Source organism: Mya arenaria, chromosome 6 (genome assembly GCF_026914265.1).
Source record: "Mya arenaria isolate MELC-2E11 chromosome 6, ASM2691426v1".
Classification (NCBI taxonomy): Eukaryota; Metazoa; Mollusca; class Bivalvia; order Myida; family Myidae; genus Mya; species Mya arenaria.
In genome coordinates this window covers 1,759,658-1,781,133 of record NC_069127.1, presented here as the reverse complement: position 1 = coordinate 1,781,133, position 21,476 = coordinate 1,759,658, and the positions used below count along the sequence as shown (strand labels likewise).

The window sequence follows — 21,476 nt, the reverse complement described above, 5'->3', positions numbered from 1 at the left end:
AACCCTGACTAAAGTTAATCAGTATCAACCATTTTCCTAATTTAAGTAACAGTGGGATTCACTTTGACCCTAGCGGACCCAAACGTTTTCCATGAAGGTTCTCCATGAATTCTTCCTACATACCAAGTTTGGTCACTTTATGTCAATTCTAACAAAATTAAATATTTCATACCATAGTTGAGTTTGACGCTGCTGGCCCACTCAAACAAAGACGTACATCATTCTAATAACCAGGATTCACTTTGTGAAAAACTGGTTAAAACCATAAAAATGTGCCTGTCAAAAGCCAAAAAAGTGAGAAAAAAATATTCAAAGGTTATAAATTGTATTTAGGATTGATATGGAGTTGTGTATACTCATTGTGTGATCGTATTAACTGTGTGAAGTATTAAGTAAATTGAATGAAGGGTATTAGGGTTATAAGTGAAAATACCAACTTGCCCAAAAACTTTAATCAGATGCCAATACAGACACTGATTCAGACGCAAGAAGTTTAGCCTCCTTATTCTTTAAAAAGACAAGCTAAGAATGACTTCATCAATTGAACCTTCGGCAATAGGACCTACATGTATACTTGTTAAATTGGCAACTGATCAGATGCAGTAAACATTTTTACTAGGTAGTAACATTGGCAACTGGACCTTTACTAGTGACATTGGCAAGTGTTTCTACAATCTTCACATAAACCTTAACTGCTGTATTGGCAATTGGACCTTTACTTGTTAGATTGGCAAGTCATTCTACACAGTAAACTTTAATTGATGAATTGGCAATTGGACCTTAACTAGTTATATTGGCAAGTGATAGTACACAGTAAACTTTAATTGCTGAATTGGCAATTGGACCTTTACTTGTTAGATTGGCAAGTCATTCTACACAGTAAACCTTAATTGCTGAATTGGCAATTGGACCTTTACTAGTTATATTGGCAAGTGATTCTACACAGTAACCCTTAATTGCTGAATTGGCAATTGGGCCTTTACTAGTTATATTGGCAAGTGATTCTACACAGTAACCCTCAATTGCTGTATTGGCAATTGGACTTTTACTAGTTATATTGGCAAGTGATTCTACACAGTAAACCTTAATTGCTGTATTGGCAATTGGACCTTTACTAGTTATATTGGCAAGTGATTCTACACAGTAAACCTTAATTGCTGTATTGGCAATTGAACATTTACTTAAAAAGTTATATTGGCGAGTGATTCTACACGGTAAATCTTAATGGCTGTATTGGCAATTGACCCTAAACTTAAAAAGTTAAATTGGCAAGTGATTCTACACAGTAAACCTGAATTGCTGTATTGGCAATGGGACCTACCAGTAAATTAGTTACATTGGCAAATGATCCATTTATTAATTTCCAGGTCACAAGCTCATTGTTATTTTTATTTGATATGTTTTGTATGTCTGTTATTTGTGTCGGAAAATATAGCTCAATGAGCTAATGTTTCTTGTTAACATACACCCGACTTGAAATAAAGATTCTTGTATCTTGTATCCTACAGTGAGTAAACCTTCAATTGCTTGCAATTGGATCTATACTAGTATTGTTGGTAACTTATACCATACAGTTAACATTTAATTGTAACATTGGCAATTGAACCTATACTAGTACCTAGTAACATTAGCAAATTATCCAACACAGTGAACTTTCAACTGCTACATTGGCAAAATTACCTTCAATTGTAACAATCATACCTGAATGTACTATTATGCAACTTACCAAGTGAGGAAAGTCCTGCATTTTTCAATACCCTTTCACAAACAGAGAAGTTAATTCCAATTATTTTCTCAAGTTCTGGAGTGAAAGTCCAATATCCTTCCTGAAAATTAATACCATATTGGAGAATAGTTTAACTACAATATTACAAAACATTACTTATGTTACAAAAATGTCTAACAACATATAAGCCTATTCTCAGTTACTTTCAAAACCACAACAAAATTGTAATCAATTTGTGTTCCCAGGGGCTTAATTTTATAAATTGTTCTTACAAAAATATGTAAATTACTATCAAACTGTTTATAAGCTTGTGTACATTGATTTGTAAGTAACAATACTATCATTCATGTATATTTTGATTATATATAGCAAACAGAGTATAGGTATGGAAATGACCTTGAAGTAACAATGACCTTTAAAACTGCCAGACCATGGGGGCAGCCAATCTAATTATAGTCACATATAATAAAATATTGACACAGTATTTCCCACATATGTCCCTTCTGCTACAAAACCAATGTCTGCTTGTTGCAGTTAGTTTTAAAGCACAAACATCTGTAGAAATGCTTTACAGGCTAACCTTGTTTTGTAATTGCAACAATCGTGTGATATTTGCAAGAGTCAAGGATGACTTTCCCGAGACACATGTACTAAAAGACACTCCTATTCCATATTCCTCGAGGTGAACCTCTTCTGAAGAACAAAAAACAAGACTGTTTAGTAAATAAACACAATGATACAATATCCATACAACAATGATTACTTTACATTGCTATTAAAGTAACTGAGCTGGGGGCTTTTTGCAATTCTTTGTATTGGTAATAATATTATTTTATTACCTCCTTTATATGGTGATGGTAAGGTCATGTTTGTCTTGTTTGCTTTCCAAACTGTATCATCAAGTTCTTTTGACTGTTCCGATCCACCCACCTGCCTCTCAATCTCTTCTCGACTCAGTCGACCTAAAACACCATACCGGTACATACTTAATTTACAATGTTGTACTTGTTTAAATTGTGTAAAAAAGAAATTGTTGTGAAATCATACAATGATGAATACTGCATGATACTTTCTGTTGATGAGCATGATTATTAGCCAAATCAGTTTTTACAAAGAAGACTCTAATGTTCATTCACAAAGATCATGACCACATGGCTGACATGTAATTTGATGTTTTGGGATCAAAAACATATGATTAAGTACACCCATGTAGCACAGAGTCTTGAAAAAGTGATTCATGGAACTCTTAATATGAAAGAAGCATATAGGAATAGTATATTATGTACACATAGTAATGTATATGAATTATTTACAATACCTTGTTCATTTGCTATTTGGATACTGTTAACGGTGTTCAAAACTGTATCCATAACTGTAACACGCAAAATTCCATTTGCATCTATGTCAAACGTAACATTTATAGTTGGTGCAGACGTTCTTGGTGTGGAAACAGCAAGCTTTACAACGCCGAGATGGTGGTTGTCCACAACATGTGGGCGCTCTCCTGAAAGTGAGGAACAACACCATAATAAATATCTAAATACTAACAGTATTCAAATTGAAGACCAGTTAAAATAGACTACAATTAATGACTATAATGTGCAGTGTAGTTTGGAGATTGCAAAGCGTGTCAGGTCATTTTCTGGGAAAGGTTGGTTTGTTCAATATATATACTTCCCTATTAATTTCTTGCTATTTTAGTAGTTATAAAAAATTGTTACAAAGTCGGCAAAATGTTTAGATAACAATCATTATTGACCATATAGAATCAAACACTAACCTTCATAAACATTCACTACAACTTCCCCATTGCTGTCATTAGGAGGGTAGAACATCAAATTCTTCTTAGTCGGGATGGTGCTATTTCTTGGTATAATGACACGCATGACCCCGCCCATCACCTCAACCCCCAGGGACAACGGCGTTACATCCAACAACAGCAGCTGAGCCGATTTCTCTCTTGAATCTTCAACAGTACAGCATGTCATTATGACAATATCTTTTTATTCATTCTTTTGTCTTGAAAGGAAAGATGATGAAGATTATAATTGAATTTAAATGTAACAATGATAAAGTGTAAACAATATCTGGTTTATAATTGTAAACATAATAATTGATAATCTTTTTCACAATAAACTTCACTGAAATGGCCAATGAAAAAGGTATTTCTCAACATTCTTATATTATGAGATCTGTCATGGTAATATATGAATTTTAGTTGAAACAGATTAAGTTTCTTTGCCCCATATAGCATGTGTAGAAATCCTTGGTTTAAGTATATCTATTTCATGACAAAAAATATTTCATATTAAATATCTATTTCATGACAAAAAATATTTCATATTAAATATTTAAGACTTTAATTCGAAGCTAAAAGTTTAAAAAGATCATCTGCTGCTGTAGAAAGCAGTTAAGTGTATCTTATTTGTTTGTCTATAAGGATAAGTGCGTTCAAAAGTGTTTTAAATTATGTTATATATGCTTATGTCCTATAAATGGAGCTGATCAAATATAATGATATTTTAATGAAAAACATATATGAAAATTCAAAAGGGTTATACTGTATAAAAAATTATAATCATGGAGTGAAAAAATGACCTAAAATTGAACCTTGTGATACACCTGCTTTAATAGGATGAAGGGATGAAGTCCAACACTTTATAATTATGTTATCTATTTTGTAGTTGGCTACAAAGCAAACAAAACATATTTTCACAGAAATCATTGACATGTTAAAAAGACAGTAGGGTTGCATGGCAAACATGGTCAAATGCTTAACCAATGTCGCAGAAAACAACACGCATGGTATATTCTAACCAATCTAGACGCACACATGGTACACATGGTTAGTTGGTTAACCAGCTTCGAGTTAAATGGAATCATACGGTGTACGATTGACTGATTTAAATATATAAATTGCCACGCGCCTTTAATCTCTACACTGCTTGTGTTTTGACATCACAAAGTGTATCATTTGATTTGCAGCCGACACATATGACACATTTCAATACATGTGTTAATAAGTTAAACATTCGCAAGTAGTTTGTTTGGATTGCAGTTGATGGGACTGACATTAGGCGTAATAAATAAGCATTGATAATTGCAGATAAATTCATGTAACAATTAATGAAATGTGTATTGAAACCTGCCATTTAGTCTGTATATACACAAAGCCTATAAAAAAGTAAGGTTTATTTCGGACATGATCAAAATAACACGGCAAACAATGTCCAAAATATTTGCATTACGTAGTCAGCAAAATGTATCTCCTGTGATCTACCACATGTTTGGACTGATTCCATTCCTGAAATCGTTCCAGCATAGTCAAAATCGGTCCAGACAGGCAAACTGTCAGTTTTTAGAAGCCCTAACATTACAAACATTAGCAACTTTCCATGATTCTGGAAAAGCAGATATTGAGAGTGAAAAGTAGAAAAGATCACAGAGTGGGTGAGCCAGCATGACAGAGTTCTTTTAAGATTCTATTGTTTAATGTAACTGGCCCAACAGCCTTTCCAAATGGCAGAGAATATAGTGGAGGTTTTATATCAGAGCTGTTAAGCTGTATGATTGAGAGGAAGAAGGAGGCATTGTAACTGTTTTGAGATTATCATTATCACTTCCAATATGTGTTTAGGTTTACAAAATTTGAAGAAAACAACCACATATGCTGGGCAATGAAAAAAGACTCATTGGTCGACAAAAAGGATCACAACACCTCTTAGAAGTATCTAGTGTTTTTCAGAAATACTAGTCAATTATAGACGATGAGATTCTGTGAAATGAGTTGGCTCATTTACATTGAGTGAGACCATACTCTCGACACAATGTGGCATTAGAAATTTGCGGAGAGGCATTAAGGTTGAAGTCCCCAACAAGTATGATATCGATTAACCAGTATTAATAGCCATGTCAATTGATTCCTTAATGTACAGATCTTAGAGAACAGTTGTGGTCTATAAAAAAATGCATGTCAACAATTTAAAACCCCACTTGTTATAATTTGGGGTTTTGAAAAACACCTACATGTACTTAAGCCTTATATACCTGCTGTACTTGTCAGTTTATGTGCAAGTGCCATCCTCTCATTGGGTTTATATTTCCTCGTTTGGGATTCAACTTTCTCCCTATCTCTGCATTAAAAATAAGCATACAAATGAGTTCAATACATATATCTTACATGCATATTAATAAAGGTAAATATATGGCTATAATGGCTGATGTTCTATCTGTCTATTTAGCATTTATGTCTATCTAGTGACAAAACATAAATGTCTGCAGCCAACATCCATGACACTACATTTAGTATTCAAAATTTTCCACTGATAAAACATAAATGTCCACTGCCTGCATCGACAACAATACATAGTTTAAAGTATTCAAGTCTTTCTATTGACAAAACATTAATGACCACTGCCAGCATCGACAACACTAATTATGGTTACAATATCAATTGCAGAAGATACTGCTAATTTGCTTATCATAATAAATATTTATTAAGAATGTAAATAAAAGTATTGGCACATAATTGAATTTGCTCATGTGCCCTACTGCATGCATTCATACAGCATTAATGCAAGAAAAAAATGTGATAAATCTTTAAAATTAATATGGTGTGTGATTTTTAAACCATTTCTTACTCATGATTTTCCACTTAACCAACAGTCAGGCATTTTTTTGTACTTTTCCTATCATATGCATGAATACATGACCTACCTCGGTATAGCCTTCGATGACAATGGTATTACTCCAGCTCCCCCACCCATGACTGCAGCCTTTGCTGTTAACGTGCAGAAATAATCATAGAATGATCATAAAAAGAAATTGATGGATGTAGTAGTTTACTTTGTTCAAGGCACACAGAGAAAATAATTATTTCTTGGTAGCATGCAAATACTTATAACCAACATCGAATTGGTTTCTGTTATCTAAAGATAAAAAACAACGAACTGGTAGGAATAGGAAGAATTTGTGGGGTTCTTTTTAATTGATTTCTTACCAAATCCTTAACAAAACTAAAATCCATAAACTGTTTTTAGCAATTATTGCACATCAGTCACCTGAATGTTTCTATATCCAAAACATGGCAAAAATTGCCACTGACTGAAATCCACCATGCCCAGTGTGTGTATACCATGTGATAAATTGTGTGTTGGAAGGCAACATTTTGCTTCGAATGAAGACTTTAAATAAAGATAACTTTCCTATTTCTTCACCATTTTAAATGAAACAAAGCGCAGTCTATGTCACTTACGGAGCCCCGCCTTCGGTCTTTTACCAGAGTTTGATTGAGAGTATAGTTTCTTAAAACACTTCAACAAACCTTTCCACAGTACGCCCGTCTGACGGCGTACTATCAAACCATTATTTTGAAAACAGGTTTTTCGTGTGTTTGATGAAACTTAAATCACGTTACCAAACTCCAGTAATAAAACGAAGGCGGGGCTCTTTAAATGGCATAGACTGCCCTTTGTTTCATTGGTGTAGTAAAGAAAAGTTATCTTAGATTTTACTCATCATTTTAAGCAAAATATTGCCCTCCGACCTAGCATTTATGACGTAATTTATCACGTGGTATACACACACTGATCCCCTTGGGCCAATTGTTTAAAACTGTTTTAAGTTTTCGGTTTCGTCAAAACTATCAAAATTGTTTATTGATTGGTCAATATATATCTAATATTTACTACTTACCAATCAAATTGTTTTAATGAGCTAGCCAAAAGATAACCAGTGGAAAACTGAACAAAGATCTACACGACTGGTTGCAGGTACATTTCTAATGATTTTAACCATATTGACCAGGTCAACATTGCAACATTACTTAAAACATGATGAACAGAATGATGTCATAAGCATTTTGCTACTTCAAATAAAAATTATAAATCATTAAGACATACTGTGTTGTATGTTTAGGCCTCAATGCATTATTTATGTGATGAATTTGATTTTCTAATTTCTTTTAAGAAAACAAATCATAAAAATGTAGACACTTACGTTCGTAAGAGACTACAGAACAGGAAGCAAATTTTTGTAGAGGTGGAGCTTTCAAGCCAGCAGGTCCAGTAGGAGGTGGTGCCGGGGTCCCAGTTGAGAGAGCTTGGCGCAGAGATGCACCTAGAGTTGGGGAAGGGGCACCTCGAGTGGGAGGTGGTGCAGCTGCCCTGGCAGGGAGAGGTGGAGCCAGACTTTTGGATAGTGCACGTCGAGGTGGAGGTGGTGCGGGGGCCTTCACAGAGAGAGGTTGAGCCAGAAACACACCTGGAGAAGAAGGCGGTGCACCTGGAGGTAGAGGTGGTGCAGGGGGCCTAGCATGGATAGGTGGAGCCAGAGGCTCAACTGGAGGAGAAGGTGGTGCACCTGGAGGTGGAGGTGGTGCAAGCACCTTAGCACGGAAATGTGGAGCCAGAGGCGCACCTGGAGGAGGCGGTGCTCCTGGAGGTGGAAGCTCTGCATTTTGCGTGAACTGTAGTGTTGCATGACGCCCATTGGAAGCAAGGTTACTAGATTGTTGACTGTAGGGCCTAAAGTAGCCTCCCTGTTGAGGGAAAGGTGGCGGTGGTGGTGCTGAACAAATTTCTCCAAAAGCCTGTGGTTTGTAACTTGTTCTTTCCATGAGCGTTTGTTGAAGCCCAAATTCAAATGCAGAATTCTTCCCCAATACTGCTGTTGTTGAGTGATATCTTGGTTCACCAACTTTTCTCCATGAAACTGCTGGAGGTCCTTGCTTGCTTTCATCCTGAGCATCAATTTTGTGTGCAAAAGAAGCTGTGATGGCAGTCTGTTTTTCTCCAAAATTCATTTTAGATTTGGTTGTATCTAAAGCATCTTCTGCTAGAAAAAAAGAAAACAACATTGTTTATCAAAAAGGGATATTCATACTTGAACGTAAAAAATCTGGCTGTAATTTAATTTAATATTGATTTCTGTTTTTTGTAAAATATCTTAACCTTAACATTTTAAAGGAAATATCCTAAACTTATACTTATCTTGGAATTTATTTATAAGATCATCTTTTAGTATTTAGACCTAAGAAGTTGTCCACCAGAATACACTTTTTACAAAGAGAAAAAGGCTAACACTTGCATGATTATCAGGTTGAAAAATACATTTCATCAAATCAAGTGAAATTTGGAACTGTCAATATCAAAATCAGACCAAATATGAACAGGAAACCCCTATTAATGAGCACAAGAAACTTATTGATTATGGGACTGAACTGATCTCTTCTCTCTTCTTGCTTCACAACTTGTGAATGTGAATGATGGGAATATTAATGACCATTCTGAACAAGTAATGGGTAATAAATACTGAGTAATGGGCCTCATACCCAGATCCTATACACCACAGATGTTTCTGGCTACCTCATACCCAGATCTTTACACCACAGATGTTTCTGGCTACCTCATACCCAGATCTTTACACCACAGATGTTTCTGGCTACCTCATACCCAGATCTTTACACCACAGATGTTTCTGGCTACCTCATACCCAGATCTTTACACCACAGATGTTACTGGCTACCTCATACCCAGATCTTTACACCACAGATGTTTCTGGCTACCTCATACCCAGATCCTATACACCACAGATGTTTCTGGCTACCTCATACCCAGATCTTTACACCACAGATGTTACTGGCTGCCTCATAAACAGATAGTATACACCTCAGATGTTACTGGCTGCCTCATACCCAGATCACTCCACAGATGTTTATTGCTGCGACATACCCCGATCTTGTACACTAAAGATGTTTCTAGCCACCTCAAACCCAGATCTTATACCCCACAGATGTTTCTGACTGCGTCATACTCAGATATAATACCCCACAGGTGTTTCTGGCTACCTGATACCCAGATCTTTTACACCACAGATGTTACTGGCTGCCTCAAACCCGGATCTTATACCCCAAAGATGTTTTGGGTGTGTCATACCATGTTGTTATACCCCACAGATGTTTCTGGCTGCCTCATATCCAGATCTTATACCCCACCGATGTTTTTGGCTGCTAAATACCATGATGTAATACCCCGCAGATGTTTCTTGCTGCCTCATACCCAGATCTTATACCCCTCAGAAGTTTATGGCTGCCTCATACCCAGATCTCATACCTCACAGATGGTTTTGGCTGCCTCATACCCAGATATTATTCCCCACAAAAAAAAAATCCTGCCTCATACCCAGATCTTATACACCACAGATGTTTCTGGCCACCTCAAACCTGGATCTTGTACCTCACACACAGATGTTTCTGGCTGCGTCATACCATGATGTTATACCCCTCAGATGTTTCTTGCTGCATCATACCCGGATCTTATAACCCTCAGATGTTTCAGGCTGCTTCATACCCTTTTCTTACGCTCCACACATTTTCATGGCTCCCTATATTCCAAGATCTTATACTCCACAGATGTTTATGGTTGGTTTATACCCAGATCTTATACCCCACTGATGTTTATGGCTACCTCATACCCAGATCTTATACCTAACAGATCTTTATTGATGCTCTTACTCAGATTTTATACCCCACAGATGTTTACGGCTGCCTTATACTAAGATATTTTATCTCACATATGTTCCTTACTGCCTCATACCCAGATCATATACCCCACAGATGTTCCTGGTCCCTTCATATCTAGATCTGACAACTCACAATTGCACACCACAATTGTTCCTGACTTCTCCATACACAGATCTTTTACCTCACATATGTTTATGGCTGCTTCATATCCAGATCTTATACACCACAGATGTTTTTGGCTGCCTCATCCAAATCTTATACCCCAGATGTTTGTGGGACCTCATACCCAGCTCTGATAACCCAAAGATACAGATGTTTCTCATGACGGCCTCATACCCATCTCTGATAACCAAGAGATAGCCTACATATATGTTTTGAGGGCCTCATAATGCAGGTCTTGAAACAGTTCACTTTTTTCATAGGGGATGAAAAGACCATCGTTCAGTGCACAACATTGAAAGATGTAAACATATCTATATGTCAACTTGAGGGGTGCCAACAAAACTATATGTTGTACTTCAATAAATGCAGGTAGCTGTCCTGCAGGACCCCCTTAAACAAGAGATGTTTGTCAAACATTATGCCCCCCCCCCCCCCCCCTGAGCGCCATGTTGTCAGGATTATATGGACAATTGAATGAAATATGCATGGACCGAAATGACAGCTGATTTGTTGCTGTTTTAAGATTATGACCATTAAAGTGTGAGGATAAAGTGTGTTATGACCGTCATGACCTTTGACTCTATGAACTCAAAATCCAGAGTCATCAGCTGGTCACCAGAAACCTAAATGTCAAGTTTGAGGGCCATGGGTGCAGGCATTGTCAAGTTATCACAAGACAAGTTTTTTTTTGTTCAAGGTCACTGTGACCTTGACCTTTGACTGGATGACCCCTTAAATCATAAGTCTTCAAGTCAGATGCAACTCCAAGTCAAGTTTGAAGGCCACAGGTTCAGGCATTGTTGAGTTATCACTCGGACAACCTTTTACCATTCAAGATCACTGTGACCTTAACCTTTAGCTCTATGAATCCTAAATCAATAAGGGTGATCTACTGTTCAGGCTTAACATCCATGTCAAGTTTAATGATCATAGGTTCAGGCATTGTTGAGATATCAGTGGGGGAAGATTTGTTCTTTTTTGCGTTAAAGGTTACTGTGACATTGACCTTGGCCTGATGACCCCCAAAGTCGATAGGGGTCATCTACTGTTCAGACCCAACCTTCATGTCAAGTTTGATGACCATAGGTCCAAGAATTGTCGAGTTTGCTTTCAAGGTCACTGTGACTTTGACCTTTGACCCTAAAATCAATAGAGGTCATCTACTGGTCAGGCCCAACCTCCATGTCAAGTTTCAGGGCCATGGGTGCAGGCATTGTTGAGTTATCACTTGGACAACCTATTATCATTCAAGGTCACTGTGACCTTGACCTTTGACCCAATGACCCCTACAATTAATAGGGACAATCTTCTGGCCAAGCTCAACCTCCAAATCAAGTTTGAGGGCCATGGGTGCAGCCATTGTCAAGTTATCACTCAGATAACCTTTTACCATTCCAGGTCACTGTGACCTTGACCTTTGGCCCAATGACCCCTTAAATCAATTGGGACCATCTTCTGGCTAGGCCCAACCTCCAAGTCAAGTTTGAGGGCCATGGGTGCAGGCATTGTCGAGTTATCACTCGGACAACCTTTTACCATTCCAGGTAACTGTGACCTTGACCTTTGGCCAGATGACCCTCAAAAACCATAGGGGTCATCTCCTGGTCAGGCCAATTCTCCAAGTCAAGTTTGAGGGCCATGGGTGCAGGCATTGTTGAGTTATCTATCGGACAACCTTTTACCATTAAAGGTCACTGTGACCTTGACCTTTGGCCCAATGACCCCCGAAAACAATAGGGGTCATCTACTGGTCAGGCCCAACTTCCAAGTCAAGTTTGATGGGTGCATGCATTGTCACGTTATCACTCGGACAACCTTTTACCATTCAAGGTCACTGTGACCTTGACCTTTGGCCTGATGATCCCTAAAAACAATAGGGGTCATCTACTGGTCAGGCCCAACCTCCATGTCAAGTTTGAGGGCCATGGGTGCAGGCATTGTTGAGTTATCACTCGGACAAGCTTTAAAATTATCACAACAATAGGGGTCATCTACTGGTTAGGCCCAACCTTCATGTGAAGTTTGATGACCATACGTCCAGGAATTGTTGAGTTATCACTCGGACAAGCTTTGGTCTACCGACGGACCGACCGACCGACCGACATACCGACATGCCTGTGCAAAGCAATATACCCCTCTTCTTCGAAGGGGGGCATAATTAAAGTTGCTTGTTACTTTTATTAATTATAATGAAAGAGATAGTTGGTCAATAAAATTTTACATAGATCTAAAACAAACATAATTATAAGTTCTTTTCCCTTTCTTTTTAATCAAAACCATTCAGCCAGTATAGTTTTTTGCCAAGAAAAAACAATTAAAGGTGCAATAGCATTTCGAATTTTGTACAGTAAAAAATAATATTACTCTATCTGAATAAGAATTCCATAAAAATAATGCAAAAGAAAAAGCAGAAAATGTATGTCCCATCATAATTATGAAAGATGGCCATTTTTTCTAATACTAGATTGGAGACCAAGTTAGTACTTGATATGACGCCAGTCATTACATCAAATCTAATGGTAGTAATGGATAAAAAAGCTATATCAGTTTCCTATGCACTCACCATCATCATCAAACAGGCCAAACCCCATATCCTCGTCCTCCTCATTCTCCTCCTCTTCTTCTCCCTCATCCATCAAGAGGGAAGAGGCTCCACCTCCTACAATCCTCATTTCCTCCTTATCATTATCATGTGACTCTAACACTGCGAGGTTAGTGTCCTCTGACATTTTTACATCTCTACCAAGCTTAGAGGCTGAAGTACACAAAAACAAAAGTGATATAAGTAAGAATAATAAATGTTATGTGATTGTGTGAGGATTTAGCAAATCCAGTCCAAGGGCACATAATCAGGCTGGTAAAGGACATGCCCAGTAACCAGCAGCACAACTTGACCGAGGTTCAATTTTCCATTCTATACTGCAATCATATCTATATAGCAAAAAGCATGTGCTTAACTATCTTATATTTATGAATTGCAATCACCTTTGTTTACAAATATTCCCATACATTTTTACATATGTTTTAACCACTTCATTGAGAACAGGAAAATATGATTACAAAAGCGATTACTTGGCTGACATTAAGGGTCTCATGATTGTTTCCAGTTTTGCCAAATCCTATGTCAATGCCTATCCAGCTTACAGAATTATATTTGCCAAGATTGAAACACTTAAGTATAAGAATTAAGGGTTGTAGCGCATTAGTACTATGAATTTGGTGTTGTAGCATATTAGTACTATGAATTTGGTGTTGTAACACATTAGTACTATGAATTTGGAGTTGTAGCAATTAGTACTATGAATTTGGTGTTGTAGCACATAAGTACTATAAATTTGGGGTTGTAGCAATTAGTACTATGAATTTGGGGTTGTAGCAATTAGTACTATGAATTTGGGGTTATAACACACAAGTACTATGAATTTGGGGTTGTAGCATTTAGTACTATGAGTTTGGGGTTGTAACACACTAGTACTATGAATTTGGGGTTGTAGCAATTAGTACTATGAATTTGGGGTTATAACACACTATTACTATGAATTTGGGATTGTAGCAATTAGTACTATGAATTTGTGGTAGTAACACACTAGTACTATGAATTTGGGGTTGTAGCAATTAATACTATGAATTTGGGGTTGTAGCAATTAATACTATGAATTTGGGGTTGTAGCAATTAGTACTTTGAATTTGGGGTTGTAACACACTAGAACTATGAATTTGGGGTTGTAGCAATTAGCATAGTGAATTTGGGGTTGTAGCACATTTAAGTACTATGAATTTGGGGTTGTAGCAATTAGTACTATGAATTTGGGGTTGTAACACAGTAGTACTATAAATTTGGGGTTGTTGCAATTAGTACTATAAATTTGGGGTTGTAGCAATTAGTACTATGAATTGTGGGTTATAACACACTAGAACTATGAATTTGGGGTTGTAGCAATTAGTACTATGAATTTGGGGTTGTAGCAATTAATACTATGAATTTGGGGTTGTAGCAATTAGTACTATGAATTGTGGGTTATAACACACTAGAACTATGAATTTGGGGTTGTAGCAATTAATACTATGAATTTGGGGTTGTAGCAATTAATACTATGAATTTGGGGTTGTAGCAATTAGTACTATGAATTGTGGGTTATAACACAATAGAAGTATGAATTTGGGGATGTAGCAATTAGTACTATGAATTGTGGGTTATAACACACTAGAACTATGAATTTGGGGTTGTAGCAATTAGTACTATGAATTGTGGGTTATAACACACTAGAACTATGAATTTGGGGTTGTAGCAATTAGTACTATGAATTTGGGGTTGTAGCAATTAATACTATGAATTTGGGGTTGTAGCAATTAGTACTTTGAATTTGGGGTTGTAACACACTAGAACTATGAATTTGGGGTTGTAGCAATTAGCATAGTGAATTTGGGGTTGTAGCACATTTAAGTACTATGAATTTGGCGTTGTAGCAATTAGTACTATGAATTTGGGGTTGTAACACAGTAGTACTATAAATTTGGGGTTGTTGCAATTAGTACTATGAATTTGGGGTTGTAGCAATTAGTACTATGAATTGTGGGTTATAACACACTAGAACTATGAATTTGGCGTTGTAGCAATTAGTACTATGAATTTGGTGTTGTAGCAATTAGTACTATGAGTTTGGGGTCGTAGCAATTAGAACTATGAATTTGTGGTTGTAGCAATAAGTACTATGAATTTGGGGTTGTAAAACATTAGTTTATGAATTTGGGGCTTTGACACTTTAGGACTATGAATTTGAGGTTGTTACACATTAGTTTATGAATTTGGGGTTGTAAAACATTAGTCAATGAATTTGGGGCTGTAACACTTTAGGACTATGAATTTGGGGTTGTTACACATTAGTTTTATGAATATGGGGCTGTAATACATTAGTTTATGAATTTGGAGTTGTAGCACATTTGCAGCATGAATTTCGGATTGTAGCACATAAGTATAGATTTGGGCTGGTTGAAGAGTACATGTGATTTGGGTATTCCAATGTAACATATACATGCCTCTTCAGAGTTTAGAATTGATCTGTTTAAGGGAATATTGACTATTATCATGAGGACACCGCTGCCAGGAAACAATTTCTCAACAAAAATCAAGAAATGTAAATGTTAATATTTTTGGGGTTTTAAAATAAACGATCTTTTGTTACTTTAATGCTGCAGCTTATAGGCATTTTAAGACCAATGTTATACAATTATATCAAAATGTAACTAGTGTGCTGAGCTGGTTTCATAGACTTTAGTCATTGACCTAGAAATGTGGCCCAGTACCCTTCTATCCCACCTGGTACTACACTATTCTTGTTTGTTTGATTAAAAGTGAATTCTAAACTCAAAACACAAGTCTATAAACTTTTTTTAAATACAAACAAATAATTTTGGTATCATTTAATGAAAAATGTCACAGTTATTAGAGAATTTTTTTTAACCAAGCCTTTGATTATCTTGAAAGAACAAATATATTTGCAACTTACATTCAGGGGAAGAGGATGGATCAAATCTCATTTTCCTGCAAAAATGTAAGATTTTAAAATTTGTTCTTCTTCATTATAGAGTAAGTTAAGACATTTCATTTGATTTCATAAATAAATATCCGAAATAAAATCAAACAATATGCATAAAAATATATTTATTGTTAGATTTCATTTGATTTTAAAACACATGTCCATTAAGAATTTCTATTTCAAGATTTATAAACTCATACCTGAGTCCAAAAAGCTTAAACTTGACTTAAAACAACAAGGTTTATAAACCCGTTTCAGAGTCTGAGAAGCTTGAAAAAGACGTTGAAACAATAAGGTTTATAAACCCATATCAGAGTCTGAGAAGTTTGGTCTAGAATCAAAACAACAAGGTTTATAAACCCATTTCAGGGTCTAAGATGCTTGGAAAAGACGTTGAAACAATAAGGTTTATAAACCCATATCAGAGTCTGAGAAGCTTGGTCTAGAATCAAAACAACAAGGTTAATAAACCCAAATCTGAGGCAAAGGATCTTGGACTAGACTTAAAAACAACAATGTATATAAACCCATATCTGAAGCTAAGAACCTTTAAATAAACTTAAAAACAACAAGGTTTATATCCCCATATCTGAGACTAAGAAGCTTGGACAAGACTTCAAAACAACCATGTCTATAAACCCATATCTGAAGATAAGAAGCTTTAAATAAACTTAAAAATAACAAGCTATTTAAACCCATATCTGAGTCTAAGAAGCTTGGACTGGACTTAAAAATAAAACCCATACCTGAATCCAAGAAGTTTGGATTAGACGTAAAACAGTAAGGTTCATTAACCCATATCAGTGTCTAAGAAGCTTGGACTCAAAACAACAAGGTTTATAAACCCATATCTAAGTCCAAGAAGCTTGGACTAGACTCAAAACAAAAGGATTTATAAACTGACATAATTCTGAGTCTAAAAAAGTGTGACTAAACTTTCTAATGATAAAAACTCTATGTTACTCGCACTTACAGAAACTAGAAAGCAAAACAAGAACCATTACAGAAGTGATAAACTTCCAAGATGCTGCCTGGACACAGGAATTGTATTGTCCAGACGTTTATTCTCTTAAGTGACACTCTTATTCAAAATCAATGCATACACATGTATAACAAACATCCATTTTGACTGATAAACCTTTTAACTACTTAATAAATAATGCATTTATGGAAGTAATAAATGACTGATAACAAGATGTAACCTTGTATTGAATAGCAGAAAGGCAAAATGTTAAATGATTGGTGTATGCTAAAAGGTTTCCTGTGATCCACTATAGTCTCATAAACTTGTGTTTAATGCTAAAAAAAAATTCAAATTAAACTCACTACCCTTCATAATAACCATTGTTTTCGAAATTTAGTCATCCTTTTTGGAATATTTAAACTATATCAAATTAATTGCAGTATATCTTATTCAGGAGTAAGAGTGCAGTGGTCAGTGACATGTCACACAAATAACAGGTGCATGCTTTCCCAAGGTGATTAAACTTTACATGAAGTTTCATTTGTATATGTGCAATACTTTTGAAGCTATTCGCATGACAAGATTTTTCAGGGATGTGATATGACATGAGGTGGTGTTAACTCGTATGATTGACGAGACAGAGGCAACTTCTAAATAGCCAGCCCCAAGATATATGAGAGAGAGGCAACTCCTTAATAGCCAGCTCCAAGATATATGACACAGAGGCAACTCCTAAATAGCCAGCCTCAAGATATATGACACCGAGGCAACTCCTAAATAGCCAGCCCCAAGATATATGAGACAGAGGCGACTCCTAAATAGCCAGCCCCAAGATATATGAGAAAGAGGCGACTCCTAAATAGCCAGCCCCAAGATATATGAGACAGAGGCAACTCCTAAATAGCCAGCCCCAAAATATATGAGACAGAGGCAACTCCTAAATAGCAAGCCCCAAGATATATGAGACAGAGGCAACTCCTAAATAGCCAGCCCCAAGATATATGAGACAGAGGCAACTCCTAAATAGCCAGCCCAAAGATATATGAGACAGAGGCAACTCCTAAATAGTCAGCCCAAAGATATATGAGACAGGGGCAGCCCCTAAATAGCCAGCCCCAAGATATATGAGACAGGGGCAACTCCTAAATAGCCAGCCCAAAGATATATGAGACAGGGTCAACTCCTAAATAGCCAGCCCCAGGATATATGAGACAGGGTCAACTCCTAAATAGCCAGCCCCAAGATATATGAGACAGAGGCAACTCCTAAATAGCCAGCCCAAAGATATATGAGACAGAGGCAACTCCTAAATAGCCAGCCCCAAGATATATGAGACAGAGGCAACTCCTAAATAGCCAGCCCCAAGATATATGAGACAGGGGCAACTCCTAAATAGCCAGCCCCAAGATATATGAGACAGGGGCAACTCCTAAATAGCCAGCCCCAAGATATATGAGACAGAGGCAACTCCTAAATAGCCAGCCCCAAGATATATGAGACAAGGGCAACTCCTAAATTGCCAGCCAAAAGATAAATGAGACAGGGGCAACTCCTAAATAGCCAGCCCCAAGATATATGAGACAGGGGCAACTCCTAAATAGCCAGCCCAAAGATATGTGACACAGACGCAACTCCTTAATAGCCAGCCCCAAGATATATGAGACACAGAGGGGCAACTCTTAAATAGCCAGCCCCAAGATATATAACTATATGGCAAAATCAAAATGCAGAATAGCTGGTAATATTATAGCTAGTTAAAATTACAAGTGCATAACATAAGCTGGAATAGTTGAAATTATTCACCATAAATGGAAAAAATGGATAATGTAGGAAAAAGTGGGGTAAGGCATTTGATTGTCAGAAGTTGATAGAGTGCATTCAAACGATTACCTATGAACATGCTTTTCATACCATTAATGATAATAATACATACCGTTGTACTACATATTCTGATACATCAGGCCTGTAGTCTTTCATATATATGTCCCGCTCCCTGGATCTGGACCTCTTAGGTTGGAGTTCACATGCTTCATATTCCACGGATTGATCAGGTTCCAGAACTTTGGCGATCAATTCTGGAGACGGACCTCTAGGAGCTTTTCCTCCCGTGGACTTGCGGGCAGTCTGCCTAGTTCTTCCACCTCTAACTGCCTTTTGTCCAGACAGAAGAAAAACAAAACAGTTTTGTATGGGACATTGAAAACTAATACTGTATTGTTTATAAAACATTGTCGAACGGTTCCATTGTGATAAATCTTGGTTATGAAAATTTACCAAATCATTTTAAATTGAATGACAGTTACATGCGGTGTATCTTTACCTGAATTAGACCTTTTTCTGGGATTGCTATATGTTGTGTTTTTTTGAAAAATGTTCTTAAACCATGAGAATGATCTTAGGAATTTGAATTAGTTGTCAATTAAGTCATAACGTTATACAATTATATCCATGTAATAGTCAGTGTTAATTTTTGGTCTTCCTGACAAATATTAAAGTTGGCAGGGCTGGTGCAGCCTCTCACTGAAATATTGGCTTAAAAGACTAAATAAATGGAAGCCTTTTTAGTGATGAGTGTGAAATACTTATAACCTAGACAGTCCACATACAGGAGCTTCTAAACTACCCCCCTAATAAAACCAATTATTGACTAACTGGAAACATGCTGGTTGTAGAAAATATATGCATGATCTTGATCAATGGGAATCCAGCAATGTGATTGCCCTGGTAGTCAAGCTGAATAGCTGAAATCATTTCAGCGATGGCTTTTGCGGGTGTTTTACACCCTATTTGAGATCAAATAATGCCCATGACAAAGGGTTCTCTTGACTAATGATTCTTTTGACTAAGGGTTCTCTTGACTAAGTGTTCTCTTGACAAAGGGTTTTCTTGACTAAGGGTTCTCTTGACTAAGGGTTTTGTGGATTTCTAATTTTAAACAAACTGGAGAATATATAACAAACAATGAAACAACTAATAGCAGCAAGCTTACTTTTTTTAGTAACTAAAACAAATGAATGATATTTTTGATCCCTGAAGTCATTAGATCTGCGGAAATCTGCAAAAACATAGCCAAATCACAAGCCTTATGTAATATTTCAGTAGAAATTTTTTGAACACATTGTATTTCTGTGGGTTAACCTGCTGATACTTAAATGAAGAAAATAAAAAAATAAAATTATACAATTAAAGCTGCACTCTTACAGACAGAACAACTTTTTTAATTTTTATCTTGCAAAAATCCATCGAAACTAGTGATATAAGACTGCTGACAAATAATTAAATCACACATTTTTATATTGCAGTTCAAAAATTAATGTTTTATGCAGTTTTCTTTAACTGTTCGTAATGGTTTAAGCCATTAAACATTAATTTTCGAACGGAAATATGCAAATCTGATCTTTTGTCAGCAATCTTTTACCATTGGTTTTTAGATATTTACGCATCCATGTTTAAAAAAATAATAAACGTAAAAACAGTAAATCTGTGAGAGCGCAGCTTTAACTGGGACAGATGTAAAGAAAAAAACAACAACCTGAAATTCAAAGGTAGGTGTTTATAAACAGAAAAATGACTGAACCTGCTATTCTACACATAGTCTGAATATATAAATCTATCTTAAGAGGTTGATAATAAATTACCATATGGAACAATTGTCTAGATGCAGGCTGATCATCATCTGATTCTTCCACCGGTGAATCAATCGGTGAATCAATAGGTTCAACTCTCTGTTCCAGAGTCTCCATGGGCATTGTCTATTGGAAAAGAAAACTTAATATAGTATGTAAGATTAAATCATTAGTGATGATAAATAAAAATAATCAAAAGTATAATTTTATAGACAAGGCTAAGCATGTAGTTGGGTAGGCAGACAGACAGAAAGACATAAATACAGACGGACGGATGGACAGATGGACAGATTGACTGAGAGATTGACAGATACATTGACTGAGATACAGACAGACATATTGACTGAGATAAAGATAGACATATTGACTCAGAGATTGACAGATACATTGACTAAGATACAGACAGGCATATTGACTCAGAGATTGACAGATACATTGACTGAAATACAGACAGACTTATTGACTGAGAGATTGACAGATACATTGACTGAGATACAGACAGACATATTGACTGAGATAAAGATAGACATATTGACTCAGAGATTGACAGATACATTGACTAAAATACAGACAGGCATATTGACTCAGAGATTGACAGATACATTGACTGAAATACAGACAGACTTATTGACTGAGAGATTGACAGATACATTGACTGAGATACAGACAGACATATTGACTCAGAGATTGACAGATACATTGACTAAGATACAGACAGACATATTAACTGAGATACAGAGGGACATATTTACTGAGATAACATATTGACTCAAAGATTGACAGACATATTGAATGAGATACAGACAGGCATATTGACTGAAAGATTGACAGATACATTGACTGACTAAGATACAGACAGACATATTGACTGAAATACAGACAGACATATTGACTGAGATATTGACAGATACATTGACTTAGATACAGACAGACATATTGA

General features: G+C 36.4%; 1 protein-coding gene across 3 annotated transcripts in view; it reads right to left on the bottom strand.

The window, feature by feature from the left end:
* LOC128237090 (protein mono-ADP-ribosyltransferase PARP4-like) overlaps nt 1-21,476 on the bottom strand; it is an 82,555-nt gene that overhangs the window by 5,826 nt on the left and 55,253 nt on the right. For 2 of the 3 annotated variants that reach the window (XM_052952296.1, XM_052952299.1), the window contains 12 exons: nt 20,549-20,662; nt 18,844-19,061; nt 15,917-15,951; nt 12,973-13,164; nt 7,724-8,560; nt 6,443-6,506; nt 5,774-5,859; nt 3,507-3,692; nt 3,045-3,230; nt 2,566-2,688; nt 2,307-2,419; nt 1,727-1,826 (listed from right to left, as the gene is read on the bottom strand). In XM_052952296.1, the coding sequence (XP_052808256.1) occupies nt 1,727-1,826; nt 2,307-2,419; nt 2,566-2,688; nt 3,045-3,230; nt 3,507-3,692; nt 5,774-5,859; nt 6,443-6,506; nt 7,724-8,560; nt 12,973-13,164; nt 15,917-15,951; nt 18,844-19,061; nt 20,549-20,662 (2,254 nt within the window). The remainder of the gene's footprint in view (nt 1-1,726; nt 1,827-2,306; nt 2,420-2,565; nt 2,689-3,044; nt 3,231-3,506; nt 3,693-5,773; nt 5,860-6,442; nt 6,507-7,723; nt 8,561-12,972; nt 13,165-15,916; nt 15,952-18,843; nt 19,062-20,548; nt 20,663-21,476) is intronic. The other variant, XM_052952297.1, reaches the window with a different exon arrangement.